General features: G+C 65.7%; 1 protein-coding gene across 1 annotated transcript; it reads left to right on the plus strand.

The window, feature by feature from the left end:
• The first annotated feature begins 206 nt into the window (after positions 1–206).
• Positions 207–20,432, plus strand: LOC138101351 (lipolysis-stimulated lipoprotein receptor-like). Its single transcript, XM_068999149.1, has 9 exons — positions 207–263; positions 3,207–3,533; positions 4,337–4,456; positions 12,334–12,480; positions 13,724–13,804; positions 13,916–13,966; positions 14,653–14,742; positions 15,733–15,972; positions 20,146–20,432. Exons 1-9 carry the CDS (start codon positions 227–229, stop codon positions 20,430–20,432), a joined length of 1,380 nt encoding a protein of 459 aa, XP_068855250.1. The 5' UTR covers positions 207–226.
• Positions 20,433–20,516: the final 84 nt, after the last annotated feature.

Here is a 20,516-nt window from a genome sequence, read left to right on the forward strand (position 1 = left end):
ATTTTCCCGATTTTTCCCCAAATTCCCCCAAATTTTCCCCATTTTCCCTCCCGAACACATCCGGGTGGGGAGGGGGGCGTGGCCTAACCCGGAAATGGGCGTGGCCTAACCCGGAACCGAGCGCGACCTAACCCGGAAATGGGCGTGGCCTAACCCGGAAACGGGCGCGGTCCAGGTGCGCCGGCCCCGCCCCTTTTTGGCCCCGCCCCCACCTGGCCGGTCCAAGATGGCGGCGGCGCTGGGGGCGCTGCTGGCGCTGCTCGGTGGGTGCGGGGTAATTAACGCGCTAATTAACGCGGCCCGGGGTAATTAGGGGGCTGGAGGGGGGGTTAAGGGGGTAATTAAGGGGTTGGGGGTTAATTGGGGGGGGTTAATTAAGGGGGGCTGGGGTAATTAGGGGGCTGGGGGGGGTTAAGGGGGTAATTAAGGGGTTGGGGGTTAATTGGGGGGGGTAATTAAGGGGGGGGCTGGGGTAATTAGGGGGCTGGGGGGGGTAAGGGGGGAGTTAAGGGGGGGGCGGGGTAATTAACGGGGTAATTAAGGGTGCCCGGGGTAATTAGGGGGCTGGAGGGGGGGCTAAGGGGGTAATTAAGGGGTTGGGGGTTAATTGGGGGGGGTTAATTAAGGGGGTCCGGGGTAATTAGGGGGCTGGGGGGGGCCCCCCAAGTGACCCCGGGTGTGCCCAGGTGACCCCAGGTGCCATCAGGTGCCCCCCAGCTGCCCCCCAGGTGTGCCCAGTTACCCCCCAGTTGCCCCCAGGTGCCCCCCAGGTGCCATTAGGTGCCATCAGGTGCCCCCAGGTGCCCCCAGGTGCGCCCAGGTCCCCCCCAGGTGCCCCCAGGTACCCCCCAGGTGCCATTAGGTGCCATCAGGTGCCCCCAGGTGCCCCCAGGTACCCCCAGGTACCCCCAGATCCCCTCCAGGTGCCCCCAGGTGCCCCCAGGTCCCCCCCAGGTGCCCCCAGTCCCCCCCAGGTGCCCCCAGGTGCCCCCTCTGACCCCTCTCTCCCCCCCAGTGCTGGTGGCCGCCCTGCAGGTACCCCCAGGTGTGCCCAGGTGCCCCCAGGTCCCCCCCACTTGCCCCCAGGTTCCCCCCAGTTGCCCCCAGGTGCCCCCAGGTGCCCCCAGTTGCCATCAGGTGCCATCAGGTGGCCCCAGGTGCCCCCAGGTGCCCCCAGCTGCCCCCTCTGACCCCCCCTCTCTCCCCCCCAATGCCGGTGGCCGCCCTCCAGGTGCCCCCAGTTGCCCCCAGGTACCCCCAGGTGCCCCCAGATCCCCTCCAGGTGCCCCCAGCTGCCCCCAGCTGCCCCCAGGTACCCCCAGGTGCCCCCTCTGACCCCCCTCTCTCCCCCCCAGCGCCGGTGGCCGCCCTGCAGGTGCCCCCAGCTGCCCCAGGTGCCCCCAGTTGCCCCCAGGTCCCCCCCAGGTCCCCCCCAGTTGCCCCCAGGTGTCCCCAGATCCCCCCCAGGTGCCATCAGGTGCCCCCAGGTACCCCCAGATCCCCTCCAGTTGCCCCCAGGTGCCCCCCAGGTGCCCCCAGGTGCCCCCAGGTCCCCCCCAGTTGCCCTCCAGGTGCCCCCAGGTGCCCCCAGGTGTGCCCAGGTCCCCTCCAGGTGCCCCCAGTTGCCATCAGGTGCCCCCAAAGTGACTCCAGGTGCCCCCCAGGTGCCCCCAGGTACCCCCCAGGTGCCATTAGGTGCCGTCAGGTCCCCTCCAGGTGCCCCCCAGGTGCCCCCAGGTGGCCCCAGTTGCCATCAGGTCCCCCTCCAGGTGCCCCCAGGTACCCCCAGGTACCCCCAGGTCCCCCCCAGGTGCCCCCAGCTGCCCCCAGCTGCCCCCAGCTGGCCCAGGTACCCCCAGGTCCCCCCAGGTCCCCCCCAGGTACCCCAGGTGCGCCCAGGTGACACCAAAGTGACCCCAGGTGCCCCCAGGTGCCCCCAGATCCCCCCCAGCTGCCCCCAGCTGCCCCCAGGTGCCCCCAGGTCCCCCCCAGTTGCCTCCAGGTGCCCCTCTGACCCCCCCCCTCTCTCCCCCCCCAGCGCCGGTGGCCGCCCTCCAGGTGCCCCCAGGTGCCCCCCAGCTGCCCCTAGTTGCCATTAGGTCCCCTCCAGGTGCCCCCAGGTGTCCCCAGATCCCCCCCAGGTGCCCCCAGGTGCCCCCAGCTGCCCCCAGGTGCCCTCAGGTCGCCCCCAGGTGCCCCCAGTCCCCCCCAGGTGCCCCCAGGTGCCCCCAGGTGCCCCCTCTGACCCCCCTCTCTCCCCCCCCAGCGCCGGTGGCCGCCCTGCAGGTGCCCCAGCTGCCCCCAGGTGCCCCCAGGTGTCCCCAGATCCCCCCCAGGTGCCATCAGGTGCCCCCAGGTACCCCCAGATCCCCTCCAGTTGCCCCCAGGTGCCCCCAGGTGCCCCCAGGTGCCCCCCAGGTGCCCCCAGGTGCCCCCAGGTCCCCCCCAGGTGCCCCCAGGTCCCCCCCAGGTGCCCCCAGGTGCCCCCAGGTCCCCCCCAGTTGCCCTCCAGGTGCCCCCAGGTGCCCCCAGGTGTGCCCAGGTCCCCTCCAGGTGCCCCCAGTTGCCATCAGGTGCCCCCAAAGTGACTCCAGGTGCCCCCCAGGTGCCCCCAGGTACCCCCCAGGTGCCATTAGGTGCCGTCAGGTCCCCCCCAGGTACCCCCAGGTGCCCCCAGGTGCCCCCAGGTGCCCCCTCTGACCCCCCCCTCTCTCCCCCCCAGTGCCGGTGGCCGCCCTCCAGGTGCCCCCAGGTGCCATCAGGTGCCCCCAGGTGCCCCCAGGTCCCCCCCAGTCGCCCCCAGGTGCCCCCAGGTGCCCCAGTCCCCCCCAGGTACCCCCAGGTGCCCCCTCTGACCCCCCCCCCCTCTCTCCCCCCCCAGCGCCAGTGGCCGCCCTGCAGGTGGCCCCAGGTGTGCCCAGGTGCCCCCAGTGGCCCCCAGGTGCCCCCAGTCCCCCCAGGTACCCCCAGGTGCCCCCAGTTGCCCCCAGGTCCCCCCCAGTTGCCCCCAGGTGCCCCCAGATCCCTTCCAGGTGCCCCCAGGTGCCCCCAGTCCCCCCCAGTCCCCCCCAGGTGCCCCCAGTTGCCCCCAGGTCCCCCCAGTTGCCCCCAGGTGCCCCCAGATCCCTTCCAGGTGCCCCCAGGTGCCCCCAGGTCCCCCCCAGGTGCCCCCAGGTGCCCCCTCTGACCCCTCTCTCCCCCCCCAGCGCCGGTGGCCGCCCTGCAGGTGGCCGTGCCCTCGCCGCGGACGGTGGCCCTGCTGTTCCAGCCGGTGCTGCTGCGGTGCCAGTTCCAGGTGGGCACGGCGGGGCCGCCGCCCGTCGTCACCTGGAAGTACAAATCCTTCTGCCCCTCGCCCGCCGCGGGCGCCGGCGACACCTGGGGGGCACCTGGGGGCACCTGGGCCACGCCCGAGGAGGCGGCCGGCGCCTGCCCCGACTCGGCTCGCACCGTGCGCATCGTGGCCACCAAGCAGGGCGACGCCGTGACCCTCGGGGACTTCTACAGGGGGCGGGCCGTGACCATCCAGGGAGGTGGGGCGCACCTGGGGGCACACCTGGGCACACCTGGGGATGGTTGGGACACACCTGGGGGCACCTGGGGGCATCTGGGGATGGTTGGGACACACCTGGGCACACCTGGGCACACCTGGGACACACCTGGGCACACCTGGGGTCACCTGGGGATGGGTGGGACACACCTGGGGGCACCTGGGGGCATCTGGGACACACCTGGGGGCACCTGGGGGCATCTGGGGATGGGTGGGGGCACACCTGGGCACACCTGGGGGCACCTGAGCACACCTGGGGCACACCTGGGGGCACGTGGGGGCATCTGGGGGCACCTGGGGATGGGTGGGACACACCTGGGCACACCTGGGGCACCTGGGCACACCTGGGGGTATCTGGGGATACCTGGGGATGGGTGGGACACACCTTGGACACACCTGGGCACACCTGGGCACAGCTGGGTGGGGGGGACACTCACCTGGGCGACGCCGTGACCCTCGGGGACTTCTACAGGGGGCGGGCCGTGACCATCCAGGGAGGTGGGGGCACACCTGGGGGCACACCTGGGCACACCTGGGGCACCTGGGGCGCACCTGGGGGCACCTGGGCACACCTAGGGATGGCTGGGGGCACCTGGGCACACCTGGGCACAGCTGGGACACACCTGGGACACACCTGGGCACACCTGGGGCACACCTGGGGCACACCTGGGGGTACCTCGGACACACCTGGGGGCACACCTGGGGGCACACTTTGGGCACACCTGGGGCACACCTGGGGGCACACACCTGGGCACACCTGGGCACAGCCGCCCCCCCCGTGCCCAGGTGCGGAGCTGAGCCTGGGCCCCGCGGCCTGGGGCGACAGCGGCCTCTACGTCTGCACCGTCACCTCCACCAGCGACCTGCAGGGCAACAACGAGGCCGTGGCCGAACTGGTCGTACTGGGTGAGACTGGGAGCGACTGGGAGCGACTGGGAGGGGATTTGGGGGGCACTGGGAGGGGATTGGAGGGCACTGGGAGGGACTGGGAGCGACTGGGAGGGACTGGGAGGGAGTGGAGGGGATTGGGGGGGCACTGGGAGGGGATTGGGAGGGGATTGGGAGCACTGGGAGGGGCTGGGTGGGGATTGGGAGGGACTGGGAGGGACTGGGAGGGGATTGGGGGGCACTGGGAGGGGATGGAGGGGGACTGGGAGGGACTGGGAGGGGATTGAGAGGGGATTGGGGGGCACTGGGAGGGAATTGGGAGGGACTGGGAGGGACTGGGAGGGGATTGGGGGGACTGGGAGGGGCTGGGTGGGGATTGGGAGGGACTGGGAGGGACTGGGAGGGGATTGGGGGGCACTGGGAGGGGATGGAGGGGGACTGGGAGGGACTGGGAGGGGATTGAGAGGGGATTGGGGGGCACTGGGAGGGAATTGGGAGGGACTGGGAGGGACTGGGAGGGGATTGGGGGGACTGGGAGGGGATTGAGAGGGACTGGGAGGGGATTGGGGGGGACTGGGAGGGGATTGGGGGGACTGGGAGGGGATGGAGGGGGGACTGGGAGGGACTGGGAGGGGATTGGGGGGCACTGGGAGGGGCTGGGAGTGACTGGGAGGGGATTGGGGAGGGGATTGGGAGCACTGGGATGGACTGGGAGGGGATTTGGGGGGCACTGGGAGGGGATTGGGAGCACTGGGAGCGACTGGGAGGGGATTTGGGGGGCACTGGGAGGGGATTGGGAGGGGATTGGGAGCACTGGGAGGGGATTGGAGGGACTGGGAGGGGATTGGGGGGCACTGGGAGGGAATTGGGAGGGACTGGGAAGGGATTGGGAGGGACTGGGAGGGGATTGGGAGCAACTGGGAGGGGATTGGGAGGCACTGGGAGTGACTGGAGGGATTGGGGGGGACTGGGGAGGGGGATTGGGAGGGACTGGGAGGGGATTGGGAGGGACTGGGAGGGGATTGGGAGCACTGGGATGGACTGGGAGGGATTGAGAGGGGATTGGGGGGCACTGGGATGGACTGGGAGTGACTGGGAGCGACTGGGAGGGGATTTGGGGGGCACTGGGAGGGGATTGGAGGGCACTGGGATGGACTGGGAGGGACTGGGAGGGGATTGGGAGCACTGGGATGGACTGGAGGGGATTGAGAGGGGATTGGGGGGCACTGGGAGGGAATTGGGAGGGACTGGGAGGGACTGGGAGGGGATTGGGGGGCACTGGGAGGGGATTGGGAGGGACTGGGAGGGGATTGGAGGGCACTGGGATGGACTGGGAGGGACTGGGAGGGGATTGGGAGCACTGGGATGGACTGGGAGTGACTGGGAGGGAACTGGGAGGGGATTGGGAGCACTGGGATGGATTGGGAGGGGATTGAGAGGGGATTTGGGGGGCACTGGGAGGGACTGGGATAGACTGGGAGGGGACTGGGATAGACTGGGAGGGGATTGGGAGGGACTGGGAGGGACTGGGAGGGGATTGGGAGGGGATTGGGAGCACTGGGTGGGGATTGGGGGAGACTGGGAGGGGATTGGGGGAGACTGGGAGGGGATTGGGAGCACTGGGAGGGACTGGGAGGGGACTGGGAGGGGATTTGGGGGGCACTGGGATGGACTGGGAGTGAGTGGGAGGGGATTGGGAGGGGATTGGGAGGGGATTGGGGGGACTGGGAGTGACTGGGGCAAACTGGGAGAGCTCTGGGGTTCTACTGGGAGGGACTGGAATGAACTGGGAGGGACTGGGATGGACTGGAATGAACTGGGAGGGACTGGAATGAACTGGGATGAACTGGGAGGGACTGGGAGAGCTCCGGGGTTGTACTGGGAGGGACTGGGATGGACTGGGATGAACTGCGAGGGCTCTGGGGTTGAACTGGGATGAACTGGGATGGACTGGTATGAACTGGGCTGGACTGGGAGAGGTCCGGGGTTGCACTAGGATGAACTGGGATGGATTGGGATGAACTGGGAGAGCTCTGGGGTTGAACTGGGCTGAACTGGGAGAGCTCCGGGGTTGCACTGGGATGGACTGGGATAAACTGGGAGAGCTCTGGGGTTGAACTGGGCTGAACTGGGAGAGCTCCGCGGTTGCACTGGGATGGACTGGGATGAACTGGGAGAGCTCCGGGGTTGTACTGGGATGAACTGGGAGAGCTCCGGGGCTGAACTGGGCTGAACTGGGCTGAACTGGGAAAGCTCCGGGGTTGAACTGGGATGGACTGGGATGGACTGGGCTGAACTGGGAGAGCTCCGGGGTTGAACTGGGATGAACTGGGCTGAACTGGGCTGAACTGGGAGAGCTCCGGGGTTGGACTGGATGAACTGGGATGGACTGGGCTGAACTGGGAGAGCTCCGGGGTTGGACTGGGCTGAACTGGGATGGACTGGGCTGAACTGGGAGAGCTCCGGGGTTGGACTGGGCTGAACTGGGCTGAACTGGGAGAGCTCCGGGGTTGCACTGGGCTGAACTGGGCTGAACTGGGATGAACTGGGAGAGCTCCGGAGTTGGACTGGGCTGAACTGGGCTGAACTGGGCTGAACTGGGATGAACTGGGAGAGCTCCGGGGTTGAACTGGGCTGAACTGGGCTGGGACTGGGCTGGACTGGGCTGAACTGGGAGAGCTCCGGGGTTGAACTGGGCTGAACTGGGATGAACTGGGAGAGCTCCGGGGATGGACTGGGCCGAACTGGGAGAGCTCCGGGGTTGAACTGGGATGGACTGGGCTGAACTGGGAGAGCTCCGGGGTTGAACTGGGCTGAACTGGGCTGGACTGGGAGAGCTCCGGGGTTGGACTGGGATGAACTGGGAGAGCTCCGGGGTTGAACTGGGCTGAACTGGGCTGGACTGGGAGAGCTCCGGGGTTGGACTGGGATGAACTGGGCTGAACTGGGAGAGCTCCGGGGTTGCACTGGGATGAACTGGGATGGACTGGGCTGAACTGGGAGAGCTCTGGGGTTGAACTGGGCTGAACTGGGATGGACTGGGCTGAACTGGGAGAGCTCCGGGGTTGAACTGGGATGGACTGGGCTGAACTGGGAGGTACTGGGATGAACTGGAATGAACTTGGGAGAGCTCTGGGGTTGAATTGGGATGGACTGGGCTGAACTGGGAGAGCTCCGGGGTTGAACTGGGATGAACTGGGATGGACTGGGAGAGCTCCGGGGTTGAACTGGGATGGACTGGGCTGAACTGGGGAGGTACTGGGATGAACTGGAATGAACTGGGAGAGCTCTGGGGTTGAATTGGGATGGACTGGGCTGAACTGGGAGAGCTCTGGGGTTGAACTGGGATGAACTGGGATGGACTGGAGAGCTCCGGGGTTGAACTGGGATGAACTGGGATGGACTGGGCTGAACTGGGCGGTACTGGATGAACTGGAATGAACTGGGAGAGCTCCGGGGTTGAATTGGGATGGACTGGGCTGAACTGGGAGAGCTCCGGGGTTGAATTGGGATGGACTGGGCTGAACTGGGAGAGCTCCGGGGTTGGACTGGGCCCCTCCCCCCCCGTGTCCCCCCAGGGTCTCTGCCCGAGGGCTCCCGGCTCCTGCCCGAGGGGACCCTGCCAGGTACGGGGGGGGCACCTGGGGGCAACTGGGGGCAACTGGGGGGGACCTGGGGGCACCTGGAAGGGACTGGGGGGCACCTGGGGGGGACGTGGGGGCACCTGGAGGGCACCTGGGCACACCTGGGGGCACCTGGGGGCACCTGGGGGCACCTGGAGGGCACCTGGAGGGCACCTGGGGACACCTGGGGGCACCGGGAGGGCACCTGGGGGCACCTGGAGGGCACCTGGGCACACCTGGGGGCACCTGGGGGCACCTGGAGGGCACCTGGAGGGCACCTGGGGACACCTGGGCACACCTGGGGGCACCTGGAGGGCACCTGGGGACACCTGGAGGGCACCTGGGGGGAGCTGGGGGGCACCTGGGGGCACCTGGAAGGGACCTGGGGGCACCTGGGGGTACCTGGGCACACCTGCAGGGGACGTGGGGGCACCTGGGCACACCTGGGGGCACCTGGAGGGCACCTGGGGGCATCTGGAAGGGACCTGGGGGCACCTGGGGGCACCTGGGGGGGACGTGGGGGCAGCTGGGCACACCTGGGGGGTACCTGGGGGCACCTGGAGGGGACATGGGGGCACCTGGGGGCACCTGGGGGCAACTGGGGGCACCTGGAAGGGACTGGAGGGCACCTGGGGGGGACGTGGGGGCACCTGGGGGGCACCTGGGTGTGGGGGAGGGGCCCAGGTGGGTGCGGGGGGCACCTGGGTGAGGTTTGGGATCATTTGGGGGCCGTTTTGGGCCATTCCGGGTGGTTTTGGGGCCATTTTGGGGCCGTTCCGGGTGGTTTTGGGGCTGTTTTGGGGCGATTTTGGGTCATTCCGGGTGGTTTTGGGGCCATTTTGGGTCATTCCGGGTGGTTTCGGGGCCATTTTGGGGCCATTTTGGGTCATTCCGGGTGGTTTTGGGGCCGTTTTGGGTCATTCCGGGTGGTTTTGGGGCCATTTTGGGGCCGTTTTGGGCCATTTTGGGTCATTCCGGGTGGTTTTGGGGCCATTTTGGGCCATTCCGGGTGGTTTCGGGGCCATTTTGGGGCCGTTTTGGGGCCGTTTTGGGCCATTCCGGGTGGTTTCGGGGCCGTTTTGGGGCGATTTTGGGCCATTCTGCGTGGTTTTGGGGCGATTTTGGGTCATTCCGGGTGGTTTTGGGGCCGTTTGGGCCATTCCGGGTGGTTTCGGGGCCGTTTTGGGGCCGTTTTGGGCCGTTCCGGGTGGTTTTGGAGCCTTTCTGGGTGGTTTCGGGGCCGTTCCGGGTGGTTTTGGGGCCATTTTGGGGCCGTTTTGGGGCCGTTTTGGGCCATTCCGGGTGGTTTTGGGGCCATTTTGGGTCATTCCGGGTGGTTTTGGGGCCATTTTGGGGCCGTTTTGGGGCGATTTTGGGTCATTCCGGGTGGTTTTGGGTCCGTTCTGGGTGGTTTTGGGGCCATTTTGGGTCATTCCGGGTGGTTTTGGGTCCGTTCTGGGTGGTTTTGGGGCCATTTTGGGTCATTCCGGGTGGTTTTGGGGCCATTTCAGGGCAATTTTGTGTCATTCCGGGTGGTTTCGGGGTGATTTTGGGTCATTCCGGGTGGTTTTGGGGCCGTTTCGGGGCCGTTTTGGGTCATTCCGGGTGGTTTTGGGGCCATTTTGGGGCCCTTTTGAGTCATTCTGGGTGGTTTTGGGGCGATTTTGGGTCATTCCGGGTGGTTTTGGGGCCATTTTGGGCCGTTTTGGGGCGATTTTGGGTCCGTTCCGGGTGGTTTTGGGGCCGTTTCGGGGCCGTTTTGGGTCATTCCGGGTGGTTTTGGGCCATTTTGGGGCCCTTTTGAGTCATTCTGGGTGGTTTTGGGGCGATTTTGGGTCATTCCGGGTGGTTTTGGGGCCATTTTGGGGCCGTTTTGGGGCGATTTTGGGTCCGTTCCGGGTGGTTTTGGGCCGTTTTGGGTTATTCCGGGTGGTTTCGGGGCCGTTTTGGGACGTTTTGGGGCCATTTTGGGTCATTCTGGGTGGTTTTGGGGCCGTTTTGGGCCATTCCGGGTGGTTTCGGGGCCGTTTTGGGGCCATTTTGGGCCGTTCCGGGTGGTTTTGGAGCCTTTCTGGGTGGTTTCGGGGCCGTTCCGGGTGGTTTTGGGGCCGTTTTGGGGCCGTTTTGGGGCCGTTTTGGGCCATTCCGGGTGGTTTTGGAGCCTTTCTGGGTGGTTTCGGGGCCGTTCCGGGTGGTTTTGGGGCCGTTTTGGGGCCGTTTTGGGGCCATTTTGGGCCGTTCCGGGTGGTTTTGGAGCCTTTCTGGGTGGTTTCGGGGCCGTTCCGGGTGATTTTGGGGCCGTTTTGGGCCGTTTTGGGCCATTCTGGGTGGTTTTGGGGCCATTTTGGGTCATTCCGGGTGGTTTTGGGGCCATTTTGGGGCCGTTTTGGGGCGATTTTGGGTCATTCCGGGTGGTTTTGGGTCCGTTCTGGGTGGTTTTGGGGCCATTTTGGGTCATTCCGGGTGGTTTTGGGGCCATTTCAGGGCAATTTTGTGTCATTCCGGGTGGTTTCGGGGTGATTTTGGGTCATTCCGGGTGGTTTTGGGTCCGTTCCGGGTGGTTTCGGGGCCCTTTTGAGTCATTCTGGGTGGTTTTGGGGCCATTTTGGGTCATTCCGGGTGGTTTTGGGTCCGTTCTGGGTGGTTTTGGGGCCATTTTGGGTCATTCCGTGTGGTTTCGGGGCCATTTTGGGGCCATTTTGGGCCGTTCCGGGTGGTTTTGGAGCCTTTCTGGGTGGTTTCGGGGCCATTCCGGGTGGTTTTGGGGCCGTTTTGGGGCGATTTTGGGTTATTCCGGGTGGTTTCAGGGCCGTTTTGGGGCCATTTTGGGTCATTCCGGGTGGTTTTGGGGCCGTTTCGGGGCAATTTTGTGTCATTCCGGGTGATTTTGGGGCCCTTTTGGGGCCCTTTTGGGTCATTCTGGGTGGTTTTGGGGCCATTTTGGGTCATTCTGGGTGGTTTCGGGGCCGTTTTGGGCCATTCTGGGTGGTTTTGGGGCCGTTTTGGGGCGATTTTGTGTCATTCCGGGTGGTTTTGGGGCCATTCTGGGTGGTTTCGGGGCCGTTTTGGGCCATTCCGGGTGGTTTTGGGGCCGTTTCGGGGCAATTTTGTGTCATTCCGGGTGATTTTGGGGCCATTTTGGGGCCCTTTTGGGTCATTCCGGGTGGTTTCGGGGCCATTTTGGGCCATTCCGGGTGGTTTCGGGGCCGTTTTGGGGCGATTTTGGGTTATTCCGGGTGGTTTCAGGGCCGTTTTGGGGCCATTTTGGGTCATTCCGGGTGGTTTCGGGGCCGTTTTGGGTTATTCCAGGTGGTTTTGGGGCCGTTCCGGGTGGTTTTGGGGCCATTTTGGGGCCATTTTGGGGCCGTTTTGGGCCATTCCGGGTGGTTTTGGGGCCATTTTGGGTCATTCCGGGTGGTTTTGGGGCCATTTTGGGGCCGTTTTGGGGCGATTTTGGGTCATTCCGGGTGGTTTTGGGGCCATTTTGGGTCATTCCGGGCGATTTTGGGCCATTCTGGGTGGTTTTGGGGCCGTTTTGGGTCATTCTGGGTGGTTTCGGGGCCGTTCCGGGTGGTTTTGGGGCCATTTTGGGGCTGTTTTGGGGCGATTTTGGGTCATTCCGGGTGGTTTTGGGGCCATTTTGGGGCCGTTTTGGGGCGATTTTGGGTCCGTTCCGGGTGGTTTTGGGGCGATTTTGGGTCATTCCAGGTGGTTTTGGGGCCATTTTGGGCCATTCCGGGTGGTTTTGGGGCCATTTTGGGTCATTCCGGGTGATTTTGGGGCCGTTTTGGGCCATTCCGGGTGGTTTTGGGGCCATTTTGGGTCATTCCGGGTGATTTTGGGTCCGTTCCGGGTGGTTTTGGAGGCCATTTTGTGTCATTTCGGGTGGTTTCGGGGCCGTTTTGGGGCAATTTTGGGTCATTCTGGGTGGTTTTGGGGCCGTTCTGGGTCATTCCGGGTGGTTTTGGGGCCATTTTGGGGCGATTTTGGGTCATTGTGGGTGGTTTCGGGGCCATTTTGGGCCATTCCGGGTGGTTTCGGGGCCGTTCCGGGTGGTTTTGGAGCCTTTCTGGGTGGTTTCGGGGCCATTCCGGGTGGTTTTGGGGCCATTTTGGGGCCGTTTTGGGGCCATTTTGGGTCATTCCGGGTGGTTTCGGGGCCGTTCCGGGTGGTTTCGGGGCCGTTCCGGGTGGTTTCGGGGCCGTTTGGGTGCTTTTCGGGGCCGTTTGGGTGCTTTTCGGGGCCGCTCCACGGCTCTCTCGCCGTGCCCAGACTGGCTCTTCGTGGCGCTGGTGGCGCTGGGCGCGGCGCTGGTGGCGCTGGGGGCGGGGCTGTGCTGGTGCCAGTGCTGCCCCCACACCTGCTGCTGTTACCTGCGCTGCCCCTGCTGCCCCCGCACCTGCTGCTGCCCCGAGGCCCGTGAGTCACCTGGGGGGGCACCTGGGGGGCACCTGGGGGCACCTGGGGGTGTCTGGGCACACCTAGGGGGCATCTGGGGGCACCTGGGAGCACCTGGGGGTACCTGGGGGGCACATGGGGGGGACCTGAGGGTGCTGGGAGGGGGTTCTGGGCTCACCTGGGGGGCACCTGGGGGTATCTGGGCACACCTGGGAGCACCTGGGGGCATCTGGGGGCACCTGGGGGGGATCTGGGGGGGGTCTGGGGGTGTCTGGGCACACCTGGGGGCACCTGGGGGGGATCTGGGCTCACCTGGGGGCACTTGGGGGGACCTGGGGGTGCTGGGAGGGGGTTCTGGGCTCACCTGGGGGGCACCTGGGGGTGTCTGGGCACACCTGGGAGCACCTGGGGGCACCTGGGAGCACCTGGGGGCACCTGGGGGCACCTGGGGGCACCTGGGGGGCACCTGGGGGTGTCTGGGCACACCTGGGGGGCATCTGGGGGCACCTGGGGGCACCTGGGGGGCATCTGGGGGGGACCTGGTGGCACCTGGGGGTGCTGGGAGGGGGTTCTGGGCTCACCTGGGGGGCACCTGGGGGTGTCTGGGCACACCTGGGGGCACCTGGGGGCACCTGGGAGCACCTGGGGGCACCTGGGGGGCACCTGGGGGTGCTGGGAGGGGGTTCTGGGCACACCTGGGGGGCACCTGGGGGGCACCTGGGGGTGTCTGGGCACACCTGGGGAGATCTGGGCACACCTGGGGGGGTTCTGGGCACACCTGGGCACAGCTGGGGGTTACCTGGGGGGCACCTGGGGGGCATCTGGGGGGACCTGGGCACACCTGGAGGGGTTCTGGGCACACCTGGGCAGGTTCTGAGCTTACCTGGGCACACCTGGGGGGTACCTGGTGGGCACCTGGGGGGGTTCTGGGCACACCTGGGGGGTTTCTGGGCTCACCTGGGGGGCACCTGGGCACACCGGGGGGGGTTCTGGGCACACCTGGGCACACCTGGGCACACCTGGGCACACTTGGGGGGGTTCTGGGCTCACCTGGGGGGGTATCTGGGCACACCTGGGGGGTACCTGGGCACACCTGGGCACACCTGGGGGGGTTCTGGGCACACCTGGGGGGGTTCTGGGCACACCTGGGGGGTACCTGGGCACACCTGGGAGGGTTCCTGGCCGAGCTGCGAACAGCCCTGGCCATGGCCGTGCCCACCTGTGCCCACCTGTGCCCACCTGTGCCCACCTGTGCCCCCCTCAGTGTACCTGGCCGGGAAAGCGGCGACCTCGGGGGGCACCTTCGTCCCCTCCCCCCCCCCCGCGCTGGCGCTGCAGCTCCTCGGTGAGTGGGGGAGGGGCGGGGAGGGGGGAGGGGCCCAGGGGTGCCCAGGGGTGCCCAGGGGTGCCCAGGGGTGCCCAGGTGAGGCCTCACCTGTCCCCTCCCCCACCCCAGGGAGCAGCCAGAGCTCGCAGGTGCCGCTGCTGAGGGAGAGCAACAGCCCCGGTGAGGGACTGGGAGGGACTGGGAGGGACTGGGGGGGAACTGGGAGGGATTGGGGGGGACTGGGGGGGAACTGGGAGGGACTGGGATGAACTGGGAGGGGATGGAGGAGAACTGGGAGGGACTGGGAGGGGATTGGGGGGAGCTGGGAGCGACTGGGAGAAACTGGGAGGGACTGGGAGATACTGGGAGGGGATTGGAGGGGACTGGGAGGGACTGGGAGATACTGGGAGGGACTGGGAGGGGATGGAGGAGAACTGGGATGGACTGGGAGGAACTGGGAGGGGATTGGGGGGGACTGGGAGGGGATTGGGGGGGACTGGGAGGGACTGGGAGATACTGGGAGGCACTGGGAGGGGATGGAGGAGAACTGGGATGGACCGGGAGGGCACTGGGAGGGGATTGGGAGGGACTGGGAGGGACTGGGATCAAACTGGGAGGGACTGGGATGAACTGGGAGGGCACTGGGAGATACTGGGAGGGTCTGGGATCAAACTGGGAGGGGATTGGGATGGGATGGGGTGAACTGGGAGGGCACTGGGAGATACTGGGAGGGACTGGGGGGGGATTGGGGGGGACTGGGAGGGCACTGGGAGGGACTGGGGGGGACTGGGATGAACTGGGAGGGCACTGGGACTCACCGCCCCTCCCCCCTCTCTCTCTCTCCCCGCCCCTCCCCCCCCCCCCAGCCCCCTCGGTGCCCCTCCCCCCCCCCAGCGTCCTGCGGTGCCTGGAGGAGCCCTGGGACCCCCCCGGGAGGGGCCGGGCCTGGGGGGCAGGTGGGGGTGGGGGAGGGGCGGGAGGACCCCTGGAGGTGGGGGAGGGGCTGGGACCACCTGAGGGGGGGGGAGGGGTCCCCTGGGTGTGGGGGGAGGGGCTGGGACCCCCTGGGGGTGGGGGAGGGGCGGGGGAAACCCCAGAGCGTGGGGGAGGGGCGGGGACCACCTGAGGGGGGGGAGGGGCCCTCTGGGGGTGGGGGAGGGGCGGGGGGACCACCTGAGAGGGGGGAGGGGTCCCCAGGGTGTGGGGGAGGGGCTGGGACCCTCTGGGGGTGGGGGGAGGGGCGGGGGAAACCCCAGAGCGTGGGGGAGGGGCGGGGACCACCTGAGGGGGGGGAGGGGTCCCCTGGGTGTGGGGGGAGGGGCTGGGGGTCCTCTGAGGGGGGGGAGGGGTCCCCAGGGTGTGGGGGGAGGGGCTGGGACCACCTGAGGGGGGGAAGGGGTCCTCTGGGGGTGGGGGGAGGGGCTGGGGGTCCTCTGAGGGGGGGGAGGGGTCCCCTGCATGTGGGGGGAGGGGCTGGGACCCTCTGGGGGTGGGGGGAGGGGTGGGAGGACCCCCAGGATGTGGGGGGAGGGGCTGGGACCCTCTGGGGGTGGGGGAGGGGCGGGGGGACCCCCTGCGAGGGGGAGAGGGGTCCCCAGGGTGTGGGGGGAGGGGCGAGGAAACCCCTGGGGGTGGGGGAGGGGCGGGGACCACCTGAGGGGGGGGAGGGGCTGGGGGGGGGCCTGTGGGTGTGGGGGAGGGGCTGGGAGACCCCCAGGGTGTGGGGGAGGGGCAGGGACCCCCTGGGGGTGGGGGGAGGGTCTCTCTGGGGGTGGGGGAGGGGCGGGGGAAACCCCCAGGGTGTGGGGGGAGGGGCTGGGGCTCCCTCTCAGAATGGGGGGTTGGGCTCTCGCCCCTCCCCCACCCACTCCTCCCCTCCCTCTCAGAAGGGGGGGTGGGCTCTCGCCCCTCCCCCACCCCCACCCTGACCCCTCCCCCCCCCCCAGGACCCCCCCCGAGTGACGTCAGCTCCCTGCACGAGCCCCCCTGGACCCCTCCCCCCCCCCCGCGGCCGCTGGCGCTCGGCCGAGATTTTGGGGGGGGGAGGGGAAGGGTGGGGGTCGCCCCCTCCCCCCCCGCGGACCCCCCCCCGCTCCCGGTCCCGCGAGGAGTTGGGGAGGGGGAGGGGAAGGGAGACCCCACCCCCACCTCGGAACCCCCCCGGACCCCCCCGGAGGCTCCGAAAGGTGGGGGGAGGGGGAGGGGGAGGGGATTTTGGGGGGGATTTGTGGGGGTCCTGAGGGGATTTGGGGGGATTTTGGGGGGATTTGGGGGGATTTTGGGGGGTCCTGAGGGGATTTGGGGGGATTTTGGGGGGATTTGGGGGGATTTGGGGGGGTCCTGAGGGGATTTGGGGGGATTTTGGGGGGATTTGGGGGGATTTGGGGGAGATTTTGGGGGTCCTGAGGGGATTGGGGGGGGATTTGGGGGGATTTTGGGGGGTCTGGGGGGGTTGGGGGGATTTAGAGGTTTTGGGGGGATTTTGGGAGGATTTTGGGGGTCCTGAGGGGATTTGGGGGGCTTTTGGGGGGATTTGGGGGATTTTGGGGGATTTGGGGGGTCCTGGGGGAGTTTGGGGGGATTTGGGGGGGGATTTTGGGGGCCCTGGGGGGGATTTGGGGGCATTTTGGGGGGTCCTGGGGGGGATTTGGGGGGATTTTGGGAGTCCTGAGGGGATTTGGGGGGGATTTAGGGGGGATTTTGGGGGGATTTTGGGAGGATTTTGGGGGTCCTGAGGAGATTTGGGGGGATTTTGGGGGGTCCTGAGGGGGATTTGGGTGAGATTTTGGGGGTCCTGAGGGGATTTGGGGGGGTTTTGGGGGGATTTTGGGGGGTCTTGGGGGGGTTTGGGGGCTCCTGGGGGGATTTTGGGGGGGATTTTGGGGGGATTTGGGCATCCTGGGAGGGATTTTGGGGGGATTTTGGGGGGTCCTGGGAGAGATTTGGGGGTCCTGAGGGGGATTTGGGGGGTTCTGGGATAACTTGGGGGGGTCCTGGAGGGATTTGGGGGGATTTTGGGGGGTCCTGAGGGGATTTTGGGGGATTTTGGGAGTCCTGGAGGGGATTTGGGGGAGTCTGGGATAATTTGGGGGGTCCTGAGGGGATTTTGGGGGCATTTGGGGGGTCCTGGAGGAGATTTGGGGGGATTTTGGGGGTCCTGAGGGGATTTGGGGGGGATCCTGAGGGGATTTGGGGGGATTTTGGGGGAAATTTGGGGAGTCCTGGGGGGGATTTGGGGAGATTTTGGGGGTCCTGAGGGGATTTGGGGGGGTTTTGGGGGGATTTGGGGGATTTTGGGGGATTTGGGGGGTCCTGGGGGAGTTTGGGGGGATTTTGGGGGTCCTGGGAGGGATTTTGGGGGAATTTGGGGGGTCCTGAGGGGATTTGGGGGGGATTTGGGGGGTCCTGAGGGGATTTGGGGGGGTTTTGGGGGGATTTGGGGGATTTTGGGGGATTTGGGGGGTCCTGGGGGAGTTTGGGGGGATTTTGGGGGGGATTTTGGGGGTCCTGGGAGGGATTTTGGGGGAATTTGGGGGGTCCTGAGGGGATTTGGGGGGGATTTGGGGGGTATTTGGGGGCATTTTGGGGGGTCCTGGAGGGATTTGGGGGAGATTTTGGGGGTCCTGAGGGGATTTGGGGGGGATTTGGGGGATTTGGGGGGTCCTGGGGGAGTTTGGGGGGATTTGGGGGGGGATTTTGGGGGTCCTGAGGGGATTTGGGGGGGATTTGGGGGGTCCTGAGGGGATTTGGGGGGGATTTGGGGGATTTAGGGGGGATTTTGGGGGTGTTTGGGGGGTCTTGGGGGGATTGGGGGGGTTCTGGGGGAGATTTTTGGGGGATTTTGGGGGGTCCTGAGGGGATTTGGGGGTCCCAGGGTGGGATTTTGGGGGTCCTGGTTGGGATTTTTGGGGTCCTGGGTGGGATTTTGGGGGGATTTGGGGGGTCCTGGGTGGGATTTTTGGGATCCCCAGGCTGGAATTTTTGGGGGATCCCCTGGGATAATTTTTGGGGGGGTCCTGGGTGGGATTTGGGGGCATTTTGGGAGGGATTTTGGGGGGTCCTGGGTGGGATTTTGGGGGGATTTGCGGGGATTTGGGGGGTCCTGGAGGGATTTGGGGGGATTTGGGGGGAATTTGGGGGGATTTTGGGGGAGTCCTGAGGGGATTTTGGGGGATTTTGGGGGGATTTGGGGAATTTTGGGGGGATTTTGGGGGGTCCTGAGGGGATTTTTGAAGGGATTTTGGGGGGATTTTGGGGGGGATTTTTGGGATCCCCTGGGTGAGATTTTGGGGGGGATTTTGGGGGTCCTGAGGGGATTTTTGGGGGGAATTTGGGGGGATTTTGGGGGGGAATTTGGGGGTCCTGGGTGGGATTTTGGGGATCCCCAGGGTGGGATTTTGGGGGGGATTTTGAGGGATTTGGGGGTCCTGAGGGGATTTTGGAGGATTTTGGGAGTATTTGGGGAATTTTGGGGGGATTTTGGGGGATCCTGAGGGGATTTTGGGGGGGAATTTGGGGGTCCTGGGTGGGATTTTGGGGATCCCCAGGGTGGGATTTTGGGTGGGATTTTGGGGGGTCCTGGATGGAATTTGAGGGTCCCCAGGGTGGGATTTTGGGTGGGATTTTGGGGGGATTTGGGGGGATTTTGGGGGGTCCTGGGTGGGATTTTGGGGGGATTTGGGGAGTATTTGGGGAATTTTGGGGGGATTTTGGGGTCCCAGGGTGGGATTTTGGGGGGATTTGTGGGGATTTTGGGGGGTCCTGGATGCAATTTGGGGGTCCCAGGGTGGGATTTTGGGGGGGATTTTGAGGGATTTTGGGGGGTCCTGGGTGGGATTTTGGGGGATTTTGGGAGTATTTGGGGAATTTTGGGGGGATTTTGGGGGATCCTGAGGGGATTTTTGGGGGGAATTTGGGGGTCCTGGGTGGGATTTTGGGGATCCCCAGGGTGGGATTTTGGGTGGGATTTTGGGGGGTCCTGGATGGAATTTGAGGGTCCCCAGGGTGGGATTTTGGGTGGGATTTTGGGGGGATTTGGGGGGATTTTGGGGGGTCCTGGGTGGGATTTTGGGGGGATTTGGGGAGTATTTGGGGAATTTTGGGGTCCCAGGGTGGGATTTTGGGGGGATTTGTGGGGATTTTGGGGGGTCCTGGATGCAATTTGGGGGTCCCAGGGTGGGATTTTGGGGGGGATTTTGAGGGATTTTGGGGGGTCCTGGGTGGGATTTTGGGGGATTTTGGGAGTATTTGGGGAATTTTGGGGGGATTTTGGGGGATCCTGAGGGGATTTTTGGGGGGGGAATTTGGGGGTCCTGGGTGGGATTTTGGGGATCCCCAGGGTGGGATTTTGGGGGGATTTTGGGGGGTCCTGGATGGAATTTGGGGGTCCCCAGGGTGGGATTTTGGGTGGGATTTTGGGGGGATTTGGGGGGATTTTGGGGGGTCCTGGATGGAATTTGGGGGTCCCAGGGTGGGATTTTGGGGGGGATTTTGAGGGATTTTGGGGGGTCCTGGGTGGGATTTTGGGGGATTTTGGGAGTATTTGGGGAATTTTGGGGGGATTTTGGGGGATCCTGAGGGGATTTTTGGGGGGGGAATTTGGGGGTCCTGGGTGGGATTTTGGGGATCCCCAGGGTGGGATTTTGGGTGGGATTTTGGGGGGTCCTGGATGGAATTTGAGGGTCCCCAGGGTGGGATTTTGGGTGGGATTTTGGGGGGATTTGGGGGGATTTTGGGGGGTCCTGGGTGGGATTTTGGGGGGATTTTGGGGTCCCAGGGTGGGATTTTGGGGGGATTTTGGGGGGGATTTGGGGGTCCTGGGTGGGATTTTGGGGGGATTTGGGGGGATTTTGGGGGGTCCTGGATGGAATTTGGGGATCCCCAGGGTGGGATTTTGGGGGGGATTTTGAGGGATTTGGGGGTCCTGAGCGGATTTTGGGGGATTTGGGGGGGATTTGGGGAATTTTGGGGAATTTTGGGGGATCCTGAGGGGATTTTTGGGGGGGAATTTGGGGGTCCTGGGTGGGATTTTGGGGATCCCCAGGGTGGGATTTTGGGGGGGATTTTGGGGGGATTTTGGGGGGGAATTTGGGGGGATTTTGGGGGGGAATTTGGGGGTCCTGGATGGAATTTGGGGGTCCCAGAGTGGGATTTTGGGGGGGATTTTGAGGGATTTTGGGGGGTCCTGGGTGGGATTTTGGGGGGATTTTGGGGGTCCCAGGCTGGGATTTTGGGGGGATTTTGGGGGATTTTGGGGTCCCAGGCTGGGATTTTGGGGGATCCCCCCGGGATAATTTTGGGGAGGGGTCTCCGGGGGGGGGTCTCACCCCTCTTTTTTTCCTCCCCTCCCCCCCCCCCAGAACGACGCCTTGAGCCGCGAGAGCCTCGTGGTGTGACCGCGACCCCTCCCCCACCCCCCCAAAAAACACCAAATCCCGGGATTTGCCCAAAATCCCCAAATTTTGGGATCCCCTCCCCCCTCCCGGACCCCGCCCCCCCCCTTCGATTTTTGGGGTCAATCCGGGCTTTTTTGGGTGCCTTATTTTTTTACGAATTGGGGGGAGGGGTCGCTCCCCCTCCCCCCCCCGTCCGTCGTCCCCCCCCCCCCCCCCTTTTTGGAGATTTGGGGCCAAATAAACGATTTTAGAGAAAATTGGGGTGCGTGACGTCATCGATCCGCCCAGTGACGTCACTGGGGAGGGTCCTGGGTGGGGTTTGGGGGGGATTTTGG

The sequence above is a fragment of the Aphelocoma coerulescens genome, unplaced genomic scaffold, assembly GCF_041296385.1.
Source record: "Aphelocoma coerulescens isolate FSJ_1873_10779 unplaced genomic scaffold, UR_Acoe_1.0 HiC_scaffold_251, whole genome shotgun sequence".
NCBI lineage: Eukaryota > Metazoa > Chordata > Aves > Passeriformes > Corvidae > Aphelocoma > Aphelocoma coerulescens.

Excerpts from the sequence above, each read along its gene's own strand:
- LOC138101351 (XM_068999149.1), top strand. The coding sequence starts at position 227 with ATGGCGGCGGCGCTGGGGGCGCTGCTGGCGCTGCTCG. Across the intron at positions 4,457-12,333 it reads GGCCGAACTGGTCGTACTGG|ACTGGCTCTTCGTGGCGCTG; the intron begins GTGAGACTGGGA and ends CGCCGTGCCCAG. Across the intron at positions 14,743-15,732 it reads GGGCCGGGCCTGGGGGGCAG|GACCCCCCCCGAGTGACGTC; the intron begins GTGGGGGTGGGG and ends CCCCCCCCCCAG.